The sequence below is a fragment of the Ctenopharyngodon idella genome, chromosome 17 (assembly GCF_019924925.1).
Source record: "Ctenopharyngodon idella isolate HZGC_01 chromosome 17, HZGC01, whole genome shotgun sequence".
NCBI lineage: Eukaryota > Metazoa > Chordata > Actinopteri > Cypriniformes > Xenocyprididae > Ctenopharyngodon > Ctenopharyngodon idella.
This window is the reverse complement of record NC_067236.1, coordinates 8,951,624-8,965,344: the sequence shown is the minus strand read 5'-3', so window position 1 is coordinate 8,965,344 and position 13,721 is coordinate 8,951,624. Positions and strand designations below refer to the sequence as shown.

At 36.7% G+C, this 13,721-nt stretch overlaps 1 protein-coding gene across 13 annotated transcripts in view; it reads left to right on the top strand.

Moving 5' to 3' along the window:
- Nucleotides 1-13,721, top strand: part of ank3a (ankyrin 3a) — a 95,055-nt gene that overhangs the window by 21,015 nt on the left and 60,319 nt on the right. For 7 of the 13 annotated variants that reach the window (XM_051867164.1, XM_051867160.1, XM_051867161.1 and 4 more), the window contains exons 2-10: nt 1,223-1,324; nt 3,218-3,316; nt 3,677-3,775; nt 6,220-6,318; nt 6,944-7,129; nt 7,506-7,529; nt 10,505-10,603; nt 11,217-11,315; nt 12,337-12,435. In XM_051867164.1, the coding sequence (XP_051723124.1) occupies nt 1,223-1,324; nt 3,218-3,316; nt 3,677-3,775; nt 6,220-6,318; nt 6,944-7,129; nt 7,506-7,529; nt 10,505-10,603; nt 11,217-11,315; nt 12,337-12,435 (906 nt within the window). The remainder of the gene's footprint in view (nt 1-1,222; nt 1,325-3,217; nt 3,317-3,676; nt 3,776-6,219; nt 6,319-6,943; nt 7,130-7,505; nt 7,530-10,504; nt 10,604-11,216; nt 11,316-12,336; nt 12,436-13,721) is intronic. The other 6 variants (XM_051867163.1, XM_051867162.1, XM_051867159.1 and 3 more) reach the window with 1 other exon arrangement.

Below are 13,721 nucleotides of genomic sequence, written 5' to 3'. Positions count from 1 at the left end.
ATGTGTGGGGCAGAATTTGTTTACGGTAAGCATTACCCTCTAAGCAAAGGCATTTGCGTGTGATTTTAATCCATCATTTCATACAGCACAGACTGTAAGTGTCTGATGATACAAGCTCACACTCACACACACACACAGAGGAAATGGAGGTTTTCCCTGCAGAATAGGTCGAGTAAATGACTAGCTAATGAGCTTAGAGTTTATTATGAACTGTGAATCTCACAAAAGAACACCATTACAAAAAACACATCTGTCCTTTTCTGTGTAATATGTTATTGAGTGTTTCGGTCACTAGATGAATGTGCATGTGTTTTATCTTCATGATAAGCCAGCTTAGCCTCTTCTTGTCAAACTCAAATGAGTTACTTTTGGAAAGTGAACCTTTCTTTCCAGACCTTCTTGCCAGCACACACACATTGATGGTAGATATGGGGAGGAGTTTGTCCTGGGTTTAGTGAGAACTAAATATAGCTTCTCATTTAGAGGAATTCCCCATGTGAGTGTGTCTCTGAGATAACCCTGTCCTATTCTTTATAAAAGAGTGTGTGCTTATGTGTGTGTGAGTTAAACTGTACTGAAATTTTGCTGTGTGTCCTCTTCTGTCAACAGCAGTGTCCCTGAATCAAACTGAGGCTGACAAAAGAAGACACATTCTCATGAGGCACACACATACAAACACATCGTATTTTCTCTCAAAATCTTGCTCTCTTTCTCATATACGCATGAGAAGAGAAAACTAATTCTGAGTGAGAGACTGAAAGATTGGAGGGAAAGTGGGCGGAAACCTGTGTCAGAATAATAGCCGTTATTTAGTGTTCTGTTCCGTATCCTTTGATGAGAGACCAGAGCTGTTTTTGGCTGGATTTTTAACTGGAACGCTGGGATATCTGCTCAGAGATGGACTGCCAGTGGTTCTTGGTGTTCGGTTAAACTTTGATCCTCTGTCACGCTACAATTGTAGCTTCTCTGTAGGATGTCGACTTGTAAACAAAAGCTGATGTTTCCCTGGATGTGTGTATGTGTGTTTGTGGAGACAAATGGCATTGAGTAAAGATGGAGTTGGTATGAATTCTTTTCATTTCTTTGCATTTCAATGATTTAGTGAGCTGAAAGCTGTAAATATGTTTGGTTTGTTCATTTGACCTCAGTTGTTGCCCTGGATTTGACCTTTAACCCTGTCATTAGAATAATATACTTATGTATTTTCTCTCGTTACTTGCAGCCGGACAGCAATGCCAGTTACCTGCGGGCAGCGAGGGCAGGGAACCTTGAGAAGGTCCTTGACTACCTGAAGACTGGTGTCGACATCAACATCTGTAATCAGGTATGATTTATTTTTTTTAGTTTAGAGCTTTATTAATCCCTATGGGGATTAATTATGGGAAATTATTTTAGTTACTGTATGACAGGATGTAACAATATCATTATAACTAAGAATATTGGTAGTAATTGGTAGTCAAATTTACAGTGTGACTAAATGTAATTTCCATAAATTGCTGTTTTGTGATGCTCTTGGATGGTTGTACAGTACATTTTTACTGGTAGAACACACAGATGGTGTTGTGTATTTCTATATGACGGATGATACACTACCATTCAAAAGTTTGGGATCAGTAAGATTTTTATTTTATTATTATTGTTATTATTATTTTTTTTTTTTTGGAATAAATTAATACTTCTGTTCAGCAGGGATGCATTAAAAATTGATAAAGCATTAAACAGTAAAGACATTTATAATGTTAAAGGTGCAATATGTAAGAATTTTGCAGTAAAATATCCAAAAACCACTAGGCCAGTGTTATATATTATGTTTGCTTGAGTACTTACAATATCCCAAATGTTTCCAACTATTTGTAAATCATGAGAAAATTGCAATTTTAACCAAGGCTCCGGAAACGTGTGAGGAGTCGCCTGTCAATTGCGTCATACCTGCGTTACCCTCGGTTTCCGGTTTTATTTTGTAGAAACCATGGAAACAACAAAGACGCTTTAATATATTACATGTTTTAATAGACAAGGGAACAACTGTTTGGTTACATTTATAGACAGACTAACTAATTGTTGTTATATAGCTCAACACGTTTAGTCTTATTGTTTAAATCTAAAAAAATTTTCTTGATTTTTTTTTTTGTGAGTATCATGCTTTACCATGCCTCAGAGAAAAACACTATTTTGTCAAGTGGCTAACACAGCATAATCAGATGCAGCTTTATTTTTAGTAACAGTAATACAGAATTTTCTCCATCATACAATACATTTTAAAATTAATTGCATGAGTAACGTTATAACATCATTTTCAACACACTCAAATGTATCTAATATGATAAACAGAGCTGTGTTACCTCATACTCATGACCGGAAAAGCGGAAGCAGCGCCGGCGACTGTGGCATAATAAAAGTTCCGCTGCTCGTGAGGCGTGTGTCGCGTTCGTCTCTCTTTAACAATCGCTCCAGCGGCCTCGTTCAGCACCCACAACACACGGTCCTGCTCTGCTTCATACTACAGTAACGTTAATAATCTAATCCATGAACATGATTTCTGCTCGAGTCCTATCCCGATTATTTCCACCGGCTGTGAGGTGAAGACCACATGTCCCAAGATTCCGCGCTCAAACTTGGTGTCATCAAGCTACGCCTTTGTTTTGAATAAGCCTCTAGCGACCTCTAGCGGACAGAAAATTCTACATATTGTACCTTTAAAACAGATTTCTGTTTCAAATAAATGCTATTCTTTTGTACTTTCTATTCATAAAAAAATCCAGAAGATAATGCACAGTATCATATTTTCCACAAAGATATTAAGAAGCAGAAATGTTTTCAACATTAATAATAATAAAAAAATTCTTGAGCACCAAATCAGCATATTAGAATGATTTCTGAAGGATCATGTGACACTGAAGACTGTAGTAATTGTAATAATCTTTTACAATATTACTGTTTTACAGTATTTTTGATCAAATAAATGCAGCATTGGTAAGCATAAGAGACTTCTTTCAAAAACCATAAATTCTTACCGACCCCAAATGTTTGAAAGGTAGTGTATATGATGCAGCTGCCATTCTTAGGACGTGCTGCTGTGCTGCACATTTATGCAGCAGTGGGTAAATATGATATGTGGGTATATATTTCCATGCTGGTCTAGGCTGGTTTGTATTGGTATGCTCCTGGTAACCATAACCATCCTGTTCACTAGCAAAACTTGTGTTGTGTGTTTCAGAATGGATTGAATGCATTGCATCTGGCATCCAAAGAGGGGCATGTGGAGGTGGTGGCCGAGCTGCTCAAATTGGGCGCCAACGTAGATGCAGCAACCAAGGTCAGTTTGACACACACACACACACACACACACACACACACACACACACACAGCTTGAGGAGATGTTTGTTTCTGTATTTGATATCACATGGTGTTCTCTGCTCCTGTGAGCATGTTCACACTGGGTATAAAAAGCCTCTAGTGCTGCATTCACTCTGCAGGAATGAAGTGTGTGTCTGGAGGTAAATTACAGGCCAGCGGAAACAACACCTCTCTGGCAGAGGGCACGGAATGGTGGTGGGATGCCAGTGGGACAAAACCCCCCTTTGGATAGGGTGACACAAACAGGTGGTAGAGGGATTAATCAAAATATGCCACTCATTTTCTCTCGCTGTTGTTTCTCTATCTATTCTAATCCAGAAAGGAAACACGGCGCTGCACATCGCTTCACTGGCGGGACAAACGGATGTGGTGAGAGAGCTAGTGACCAATGGGGCCAACGTCAATGCACAGAGTCAGGTACACATTTCAAACATACCTATAACTCTTTCCCCACCATTGACGGAATTTTCCAGCTTTCCCTGATTTTCAATGTTATATGGTAGGGGGCGCTATTACACGTCTTCTGAAAGAGTACAGAACCTCCTGATCAAAACACAGGTGAAAAAGAAGCATAAACAAGCGATAAAAGCATCGCTTATGCACGTTGTAGTCTTTGAAAAAAAAAAAACTTGATTTTCTCAGCTTTTTGTTCAAAATGTTGCTTTTTTATGAAACATAGCCACATTCAATTATTGATAAAAAAAGATTGCATGAAGCTAGAATACTTTTTTTTTTTTTTTTTTTACTAGAGGCTCTATTCTTTCTTTTGATATATTGCATGTTCAGATATTCATATAGCAAAATATTCTGGGGGCCATGAAATTTTTGTGAAAATGATCAAAAATGCTGGCGTGGCTGAAAAAAAAAAAAAAAAAAAAAAACGCTAGCGGAAGGAGGAGTTAATATGCACGCGCACGCATCATTTAGGTGGATCAACCAGCTTTTCTGCAAGGCAGCACACATACTCTCTCAATCTGTTGCTATTTTAGATGACTAGCCAATAAACACCCAAATATACACATACACACACACACTGCTTTAAACTTGAGCTCAGTAAGTTGCGAAGGCCACCTACATTACTGGTGTGCCAGTAATAATAGTATTTCCTGCACTGAGCTCAACACAGTTCATACAGATGTAAACACTGGTAAAAAAGGACATATTCTGCACTTTTGTAGCAATTTTTTTTTATTTTATTTTTTTATAAATGCTACACTTTAGTCAAGATTCTTTGCGCCAAGTAAATTATACTTGGGTTTTTTAATAACAATAGTTTTACTCCCTCTCTGACCTTTAGAATGATATGTGCAGTTTTTGCTGCTGTACCCTTAAAGTCTATTTATTTTCTAAATGCACGTTATTGATCTTAAAGGGTTAGTTCACCCAAAAATAAAAATTCTGTCATTAATCACTCATCCTCATGTCGTTCCACACCTGTAAGACCTTCGTTCATCTTCGGAACACAAATTAAGATGAAATATATTGTATTTATTTATGTATGTATTTAAATGTATTTAAAACAGTTCATGTGACTACAGTGGTTCAACCTTAATGATAATATTATTCTCGTAGTCACATGAACTCTTTTAAATATGTCTTTAGTAGCTTTCTGGGCATTGAAAGTGTTATTTATCTTGCTGGGAATGGAGGCCTCACTGAGCCATCGGATTTCATCAAAAATATCTGAACTAACCCTTTAATGTAAAGATTCATCCATGCACATTCAAATCTGCCTCTATCTAATCAATAACCAATGGATTGAACCAAGTCCCTGCCCTACATTTTTTTCTTTTTCAATAATTCTTTTTCACTTAGATGTATTTCACAATGTCGCTACTTCCATTTAATTTTGACTTAAAGGCAAATCTACACATATGTTCATTATAGTTTATTACTGAATTGATGTTTTTGTGTAAATGTGGGTGGTCATATGTAAATGTTGATATAATGGTCATGTCTCAATGACACATAGGTTACAGATTTAGTTTAGTAAATGGAATAAGACCTTATTTTTTTGCGTGGGACTTTGTCTACATGGTAGTTTAAAAAAATGTATGTAAAAGGAGCAAGGAAATTTCTGTTTTCCATTACATATTCCATTAGAATTATAAATATACACAAAAAAAAAAAATATGAAATGGATTTTGAACTCAAAGCAAAAGTGCTAAGACATAAAATAGGTAAAACATGATGATGAAGAGAGATTGTGTCTGTGTCCCTGCTTGATGCACCATCATCACAAAGTATTGCTCTCTCTTTTCCTGCACTGTCAGCATCTCTGTGTTGCCATGGGAACAGGGTCACTTAGGTTACGGCAGGGGAATGAAATGGGGGGTCTGTCCTCTCCAGGGAATTTCAAAAATATTAAGAATGACAGAGTTGCCATGGCAACCTGTGTGTCTAGTCACCAAAGCAAGATACTACTTATTAAGAAATTTGAAATAAAAATGTTCACTTCTGATTGATTTTTCTTTGCCGAGAGGAGGGGGTGGGTTGCCAGCAGAGTGTAACTGGGATAAACAGTGAGTCTAGTAAAACATATGAAACACTGAATTTTGTCTCTGGTCTCCTTTTGATGGCTTTTAAAATATTCGTCATGTTTACAATTCATATATATTATGGGGCACATCACATGGGTCTAAAAGTGATGTCTATGGCAATCTGCTTTGAGTAGTCTGGGCTTCTGAGGTGTTGTTTTGGGAATAGTTTTAATTTTTTAAATGGCATCTTGAAATATAGGTTTTTCAAACCTTTTTAAAACTAAAATAAATGAAGGTAAAAGGGTGAGAGAAAAGGGAGAAAAATACTGACTGATTAATGATTCAAATGTATATGTAATATTAATGTAATGTTTGTTTCAGAATGGCTTTACCCCACTGTACATGGCCGCACAGGAAAACCATTTGGATGTGGTGCGCTTCCTCCTGGAGAACAACTCCAGCCAGAGCATTGCCACAGAGGTGTGTGTGTGTGTCTATGTGAGTCTGTTATTGATTACTGAGGTGAACCGGAGTGACCTTGAGTAGTTTACAGATAAGTGCTTCCTACTTTCCTCAGTCCTCTTCCCCACATCTCTTTTTCTCAAACATTTGGAGTCGGTAAGATTTTTCATGTTTTTGGAAGAAGTCACTTATGCTCACCAAGGCTGCATTTATTAGATAAAAAATACAACAAAAACAGTAATGTTGTGAAATATTATTGCACTATAAAATAAATATATTAAAATGTAATGTATTCCTGTGATGGCTGAATTTTCAGCATCATTACTCCAGTCTTCAGTGTCACATGATCCTTCAGAAAACGTTCTAATACGCTGATTTGGTGCTCTGTTTGAAATTGCAGTGTTTTCTTTTCTGGATTCTTTGATGAATAGAAAGTTTAAAAGAACAGCATTTATTTAAAATACATTTTTTGTAACATTATAAATGTCTTTACTGTCACTTTTGATCAAATTAATGCATTCTTGCTGAATAAAAGTATTCTTTAAAAAAATTCAAACTTTATATTTTGAAACAAAATACAGTAATATATGTTAACTGGGGTATATGAATCAATAATCAGGCCTGTTTCTCTTCCTCTCTTTAGGATGGCTTTACACCGTTAGCCGTGGCCTTGCAGCAGGGTCATGATCAGGTGGTTTCTCTGTTGTTAGAGAATGACACGAAAGGTAAAGTCCGTCTGCCTGCGCTCCACATTGCAGCCCGCAAGGACGACACCAAATCTGCAGCTCTGCTTCTTCAGAATGACCACAATGCGGATGTTGAATCCAAGGTCTGTCTGAAAGACACTTGTAAACATGTTCAGCCATTACTCATATTTTTTCCCCCTCTGTCTATCACTTATTTTATTTACTGAAACAGTACCATCCTGGTCAAGTATATACTCCTCTACCACCCACACACTCTCTTACACACACACTTACTTTCCCACACCTTTTTTCCTCATATTTTATTATGTAATTAAGAATACTTTACCATATACTCTATGTTTTGCTTTTAAATGTGATTTTAGGTGTTATTTTTTCCTTTAAAACACTCACCCACTCTTAGTTCTGTCTTTAGATACGTGTCCTTAGTTTCTTTGTTTTCATTTACCTGTCAGTGTTCACTAACTGCCCATTCTCTCCTTTCCTCACGTCTCAACGTAGATGATGGTGAATAGAACAACAGAGGTATACCCATGATAAAAATTAAGCTGTTGACCCCCACCTCCACCCCCTGCTTTGCCTAGAACACCCCCTAGTGTTGCTCCCACCCTTGTTGTACCATCTCTATTTTTGTATCATTTCCTGTTTTCTCTTCTCTTATTCGCTATGTGCCCTCCCTCTCTGGGGATGGAGGAATGAGACCATGCTTTGGGTGGAGGGCTGAAGCATGCTTTGATTTCTGCAGCTATGGGCCGGTGTTCCACATCTCAACATGCAGCTTTCTGATTGGTTAAAAGAGTTTTATCAGTGGTTTTGTTTACTTGCTGGTAATGATGTTGATAATGGAAAATATAAACTGTTGGTTCAAGTGTTTCAGTTTTTAGAGCCCTTTGATCTAAGATACTGCTGTTTGTAGAGAGGTTTTCAGACGGGTTAAAGAACGTGTGGAGTAAATAAAGCACAAGATCTAGGCTACTTTTGCTGGATCGAACATGATCATTACTATTGCCACATTTAAAGATCACATGAAATCAAAATTGGAAAATAATTGAAATAGTACATATACATTTAATTTAATTCTCTTTAAAGGAAAATATTGATATTGTCCTCCAAAATGTTGATTTGCCCAATAAAATGCTCCCTTTAAATTATAATTGCCACCTACCTCTGACATCTATACTGTGTAGTAGAGCTGCACGATCGTTAAAAGGAATGAGAATGAATCGACAGCGATTCACCTGTGTCTATCAAACCTTTACAAAATCACACTGTAACATTAAAATCTGCATTGGCGTTGCCGCTGACACAGAGAGAGCAGTTATAATGTATAGGTATGAAACAGCTTCACAAACCACACAGGATCGTTATTTCTGTGTTACAAAAATTCAAACTGAGTAATTGAATCATTCATTCAAACTGATTTTTCATAAATAATTCATTCAAAACATTTTAAATGGACTGCAGCAATTAACATTTTGTCAGAACCTCTAGTAAATTACATGTTATTATGCCTCGTCTGTTCAGAATCATGGAGAGAGAAAAAAAAAAAAGAATTGTGGGTATTTGGTTGTGCTAACATTTTATTTAATTTCCCAACCATCATCTGATTGTGAAAGTTGTTGTTTCAATCTAATAATTTTAAAGAGTCTATATTGCAGGAATTCAAATTTGTCAAACCGTTTTATGGGGTCTTTAAGGCCTATAATATAAAATATAGTATAAACTTTTTTTTGCAACAAAACTATTCCGAACAGTCAAGCAAGTAAATATATGGCTTCCTTTTCTTATGCCAAATAAGAATCATTACAATACAGCATTTTGGACTGTGTGAAAAGGTTTATAAAGTGTGAAAGTCCATCTGGCCTTTTGGAGATTCAAAGAAAATTCATTAGAATTAGGGTATTACATAATGCAAAGGTCACTTCACTGGCACATCCTGCTGCTGTAGAACTAAGAAAACGGTACAATTTTAAGTTTGACCTTTTAAACAACTTTTATTATTAACTGGAAGTAGCATGTTGTTCCTTAGAGCATTAGAGATTGTGAAAGTGTGAAAGAGGAACCCGGCTGGCCAGCTACAGAGATGAGACGGTCTGTTAGTTTAGTCCTCCTCCCTGGGGCTTGTGCATGGGCCTTTAGACAAAAACTCCCCTGGTTTCAGTTAAACAGCTAGAAATTTAGCAGTTTAGGATTGTTGCAATTTAGCTAAAAGAATCTGCACATGTGCATGGTCAGGTTTGCCCACACGGCAAGCAAAAGCAGTTTGGCTGTCTAGATTTACAGTTCACAGTTTTGCATGATAGAGAACATTGCCAAATTGCAAACTAACAAACACATATCTCTCATATATACTCATCCCAGTATAATATACATAAACATTTAAAGGGTTTTCTGAGTGAATAGAAATTTGAATGCATCATTGATCATGATGACTTTATGGTGATAATCTGAGAATAGGTGCACTATGTGTTGTCTCTAGTCCAGTGTTAGTTCTTTAAATATCATGGTTTATTAGTGTGCATCTGGAAATGTTTAAACCCCTACTGTTTTTCCATTCACGCCTGTGGCTAATAATTGCAATAATTCCCCTCAAAATGGGTGGAGCCCTGTTCCCTTGGAGATAAGAGAGCAAACAGAGGTGGGGAAGGGCTATGCTGAGAACCACCTGCTTTGTGTTGGATTATTGGCTAATTGAGATGGAAATCTCCATGACTGGAAGGCCTTTGCTGTAATGCAGCCTACAGGACACCTCCATCTCGCTTTGACAACTGTGTCTCATATTCCAAATGTTCTCATAGTCCAAAAATAGTTGATGTTTTGATATAACATTCAGATCCATTATCCTTCACTTTGTCTGAGTATCTATTGATGGAATGTAGTGAATACAGATAGCTAAATTTGATCATTAGCATTTGTAATGGGACTACATAGTTTAATTTAACCATTAAAGAGAAGATAGTATTGAGTAGGAAGAGGATTTTGCATATTCATTTTTCTGTAAAAATTTTAAATTGTCTTGAACATGTGCTCGCTGCGTCCCCATATGCCTACTTACATACTATATAGTAGGCGAAAAACAGTTTGTGAGCCGAGTAGTATGTCCGAATTCATAGTATTCATTAAACAGTAGGTAAAAAGTACCTACTATGTCCGGCGAGATTCCAGCGATGGACACTTATGCTATCCCATGTGGTCACGGGAGAGTAATTTAGAATGGAAGTGAAGCATCGCCACTGACGCCAGGTTTAGTACGTCCACATTTCATTCATACTATATAGAACATACTTTTTTTAACGGTCGCGAAGAAAGTTTCAAACTAAACATCTAGTACCTACGATATAGTATGCGAATTCAGATGCAGCAACTGTCTTCAGATAATCCCAAACTCAAGGCAAAGACATACGACATAAGAAGTACAGGTAATTAAATGGAATGAGTATTTTTTTTTTTAACCATTCTGCTCTTTGTCTTTTTTTTTTTCTTTTTTTTTTTTTCAACAGAGCGGTTTCACTCCTCTACACATTGCTGCCCACTATGGAAACATCAATGTTGCAACACTACTGTTAAACAGAGGAGCAGCAGTGGACTTCATGGCAAGGGTAAGTTTTGGTGGACAATGAATGATAACAGATTATAGGGGAAAAGGTCCTCCATAGTTTAAATCTTCTCTTAAATCTTCCCAAATGCTTTGCTGGGTCCACACATTTGAATAGAATATTCAGCTGCATTGATTTCCATTCAAAATGTAGCTAGACCTGGTTTCATTTTGACCGTGGACATGCAGTTCTTCTTAGCATCAGAGGGGGGCAGTATTGCATTAATGTTTTCTACAGAAATGTATCCAGACTGAAGCCTAAAATGCTCCAAAGTGTTTTGCTGAATGAGCTAAATGATCTGCCTAAGGCTCTTTGTGTGCACACATTCTCACATGTATGTGTGTCTGTGTGTGTGAATCTGCCAAATGCCCTATCGAATGAAACCTCTAAACTGTCATGTGGCCAGCACTGTCCAAATAAGCGCATGCATGAATCTGCTTCAGCCCGAGGGTCACACAGTCGCAGTGCATCTCATATGCAGTTCAGGATATTGTGTATGCTTCCATAAAAATATATATATTATTATTATTTCATACATAGTTTCTGTGAAGTGTGATTGTAACATCTCTGTTGTACCCGCTGTGTATCTTATGGTGTTTGTGTGGGTTGCATACAGAATGATATCACTCCACTGCATGTGGCGGCTAAGAGAGGGAATGGAAACATGGTGAAGTTGCTGTTGGACCGAGGAGCGAAAATTGATGCCAAGACCAAGGTAACACACACACACACACACACACACACACACACACACACACACACGTAAACACATGCTATACTTCAACTACAAATACATTTGTGCTGGGTATTATGTCTTTAAATGTTTTTGAAAGAAGTCTTTTATGCTCGCCAAGGCTGCATTTATTTGATCAAAAATACAGTAAAAGCCGTAATATTGTGAAATATTATTACAATTTAAAATAACTGTTTTCAATTTTAATATATTTTAAAATCTGTATAGCCATTACTCCAGTCTTCATTGTTACATGATCATTCTAATATACAGATATGGTGCTCAAGAAACATTTCTTATTATCACAGTTTAAAACACTAATTCTATATATTTTATTTTCCACAAATATTTATTATGGAAACTGCAATACATTTTCAGGATTCTTTAATGAATAGAAATTAAACTCTTTTGTTACATGTTACAGAATTCCAATTTTGAACAATTTAATGTATTCTTGCTTAATAAAAGTATCAATTTTATGTCAAAGAAAAAAAAAACACAAATCTTACTGACCCCAAACTTTTGAACGGTAGTGTTTGTGAGCAAATATGGCAATGGGCAGCCACTATTATAAAATATGAAGTCATTATAATCTATTATACTAGTAGTAATGGAATAAAAAGATGTAATTTCCTGAATGAATCTGTACTTCAGTGCTCTTTACTTTAAGGAAAATGTCAGACAGCTTCTTAGGACATTCCTACAGTTATATATAGAAGCTCACCCTTTGACCTTTTACCTCAGTGATGTCTTAAATGACAGCAAATAAATGAATTATATATATATAAATGTAGGCACGTAAGTAAAGTAAGACAGGCAAGATCCAATGAAGTGTAAAATGCAGTACATTAAAATGAATAGCTTTGCAAGAAATATCAAATAGGTCAGCATGCAGTGTCAGTGAAGCATCTGGAGGTGCTGAGGTTTGTCTGTGGTATCAGCTGTTTCTAAGATTACGTAACATTTTATCTTTGTGTTGGCCTGTACGTGTGTGTGCTTATAGGATGGTTTAACCCCATTGCATTGTGGTGCAAGAAGTGGACATGAGCAGGTTGTTGAGATGCTGCTGGACAGGGGAGCTCCCATCCTGTCTAAGACAAAGGTAATACTTATGCTTTTTTGCCCCCAGTTATTATTTCTGCCCCTTTGTGCGTGAATGAGTATATACAGGTGTGATTGCTGGTCTACCCATAATTTCTCCCCATGCTTAAGACTGCCCCCATGTGGCCATTATTTCTACAGAAGCAACAACATATTTATCAGGCCCTCTTCCTCTCTCTCTCCCTCTTGCTATCAAATTTTCTCCTGACTGTAGGAATCCGATATTTCACCATAGATTGTGGTTTTAGGTGCCAAATCAGTTTCCTGTTATACTTACAAGCTCTTCAAAATGACAACATAAATGCATCAATTTCTTTAAACATTGGCCCTCTTTGCACATTTGAATTTTTAAGGCTATCCTGCAGGATTTGTGTAGAATAGTCTGTTTAAATATTTAGCTACTGTATAGAAGTTATCCATTTAATTTTAAAGGTGTGGTCACATTCACCGTTGTTTGGTGAATTTTCACAGTCTAATCCAGTCATTTCAATAGGAATCCAGGCGATCAGGAATTTCGCTTGAGGGCAAAAGATTTCCCCAAGCAGATTTCGCATCGGGTTCAGTTAGTCATGCAAATTCGCCGATTTGACCAATAGATGGTTGCTTATTTTGAAAGTGACTTCTGTGTGAGCTATGCTTCATAAATTGCCACATTATTGACAACAGACAATGGCTCTTTTTTTTTTTTTTTTTTTGCATTGGACTGCACCTTTATTTTCTACCACTACTGGTCGACCGATCAAGACTGGTCAAGGCTGATATATTGGCCGATTTTTTTTAATTATTGGCAACGTCCGATAGGTTTTTCTGTTCGGCTGACAAGCTTTTATTTTGACAATGCCAGTATATTCATGTCATATTCACTGTGTACTGTATGTAAATTTAGCATTATTGCTCTTTATTTGAGAAAATATGATTCCCATTGCACACAAACTTATCAGCTTACTTCCTTTGTAGTCATGTTTTATTCTTTATTTGTGAAAAATACTGTAATAGGATTACAGAATCAAGACGCTGCTAAAATACAAATCTTTTCATCATATCAAATGTACATTTTTTAATTATTTATTTTTATCTTAGTAAATATTATTTAAAATAAATGTAAATTTCATTGCAGCATGGGTTTATTTACTATCTTTAAATTAAATACCGTGATATAATTTATATCGGCTTTATATTGGCCATTGGCCACCTTGCTTTCTAACACCGTGTCTACACTGGACTGATGACGCATTGGGCCGTGCCGCAAAAGCTAGAAGCTGTCTACACTAGACGCAACAAAGAGAC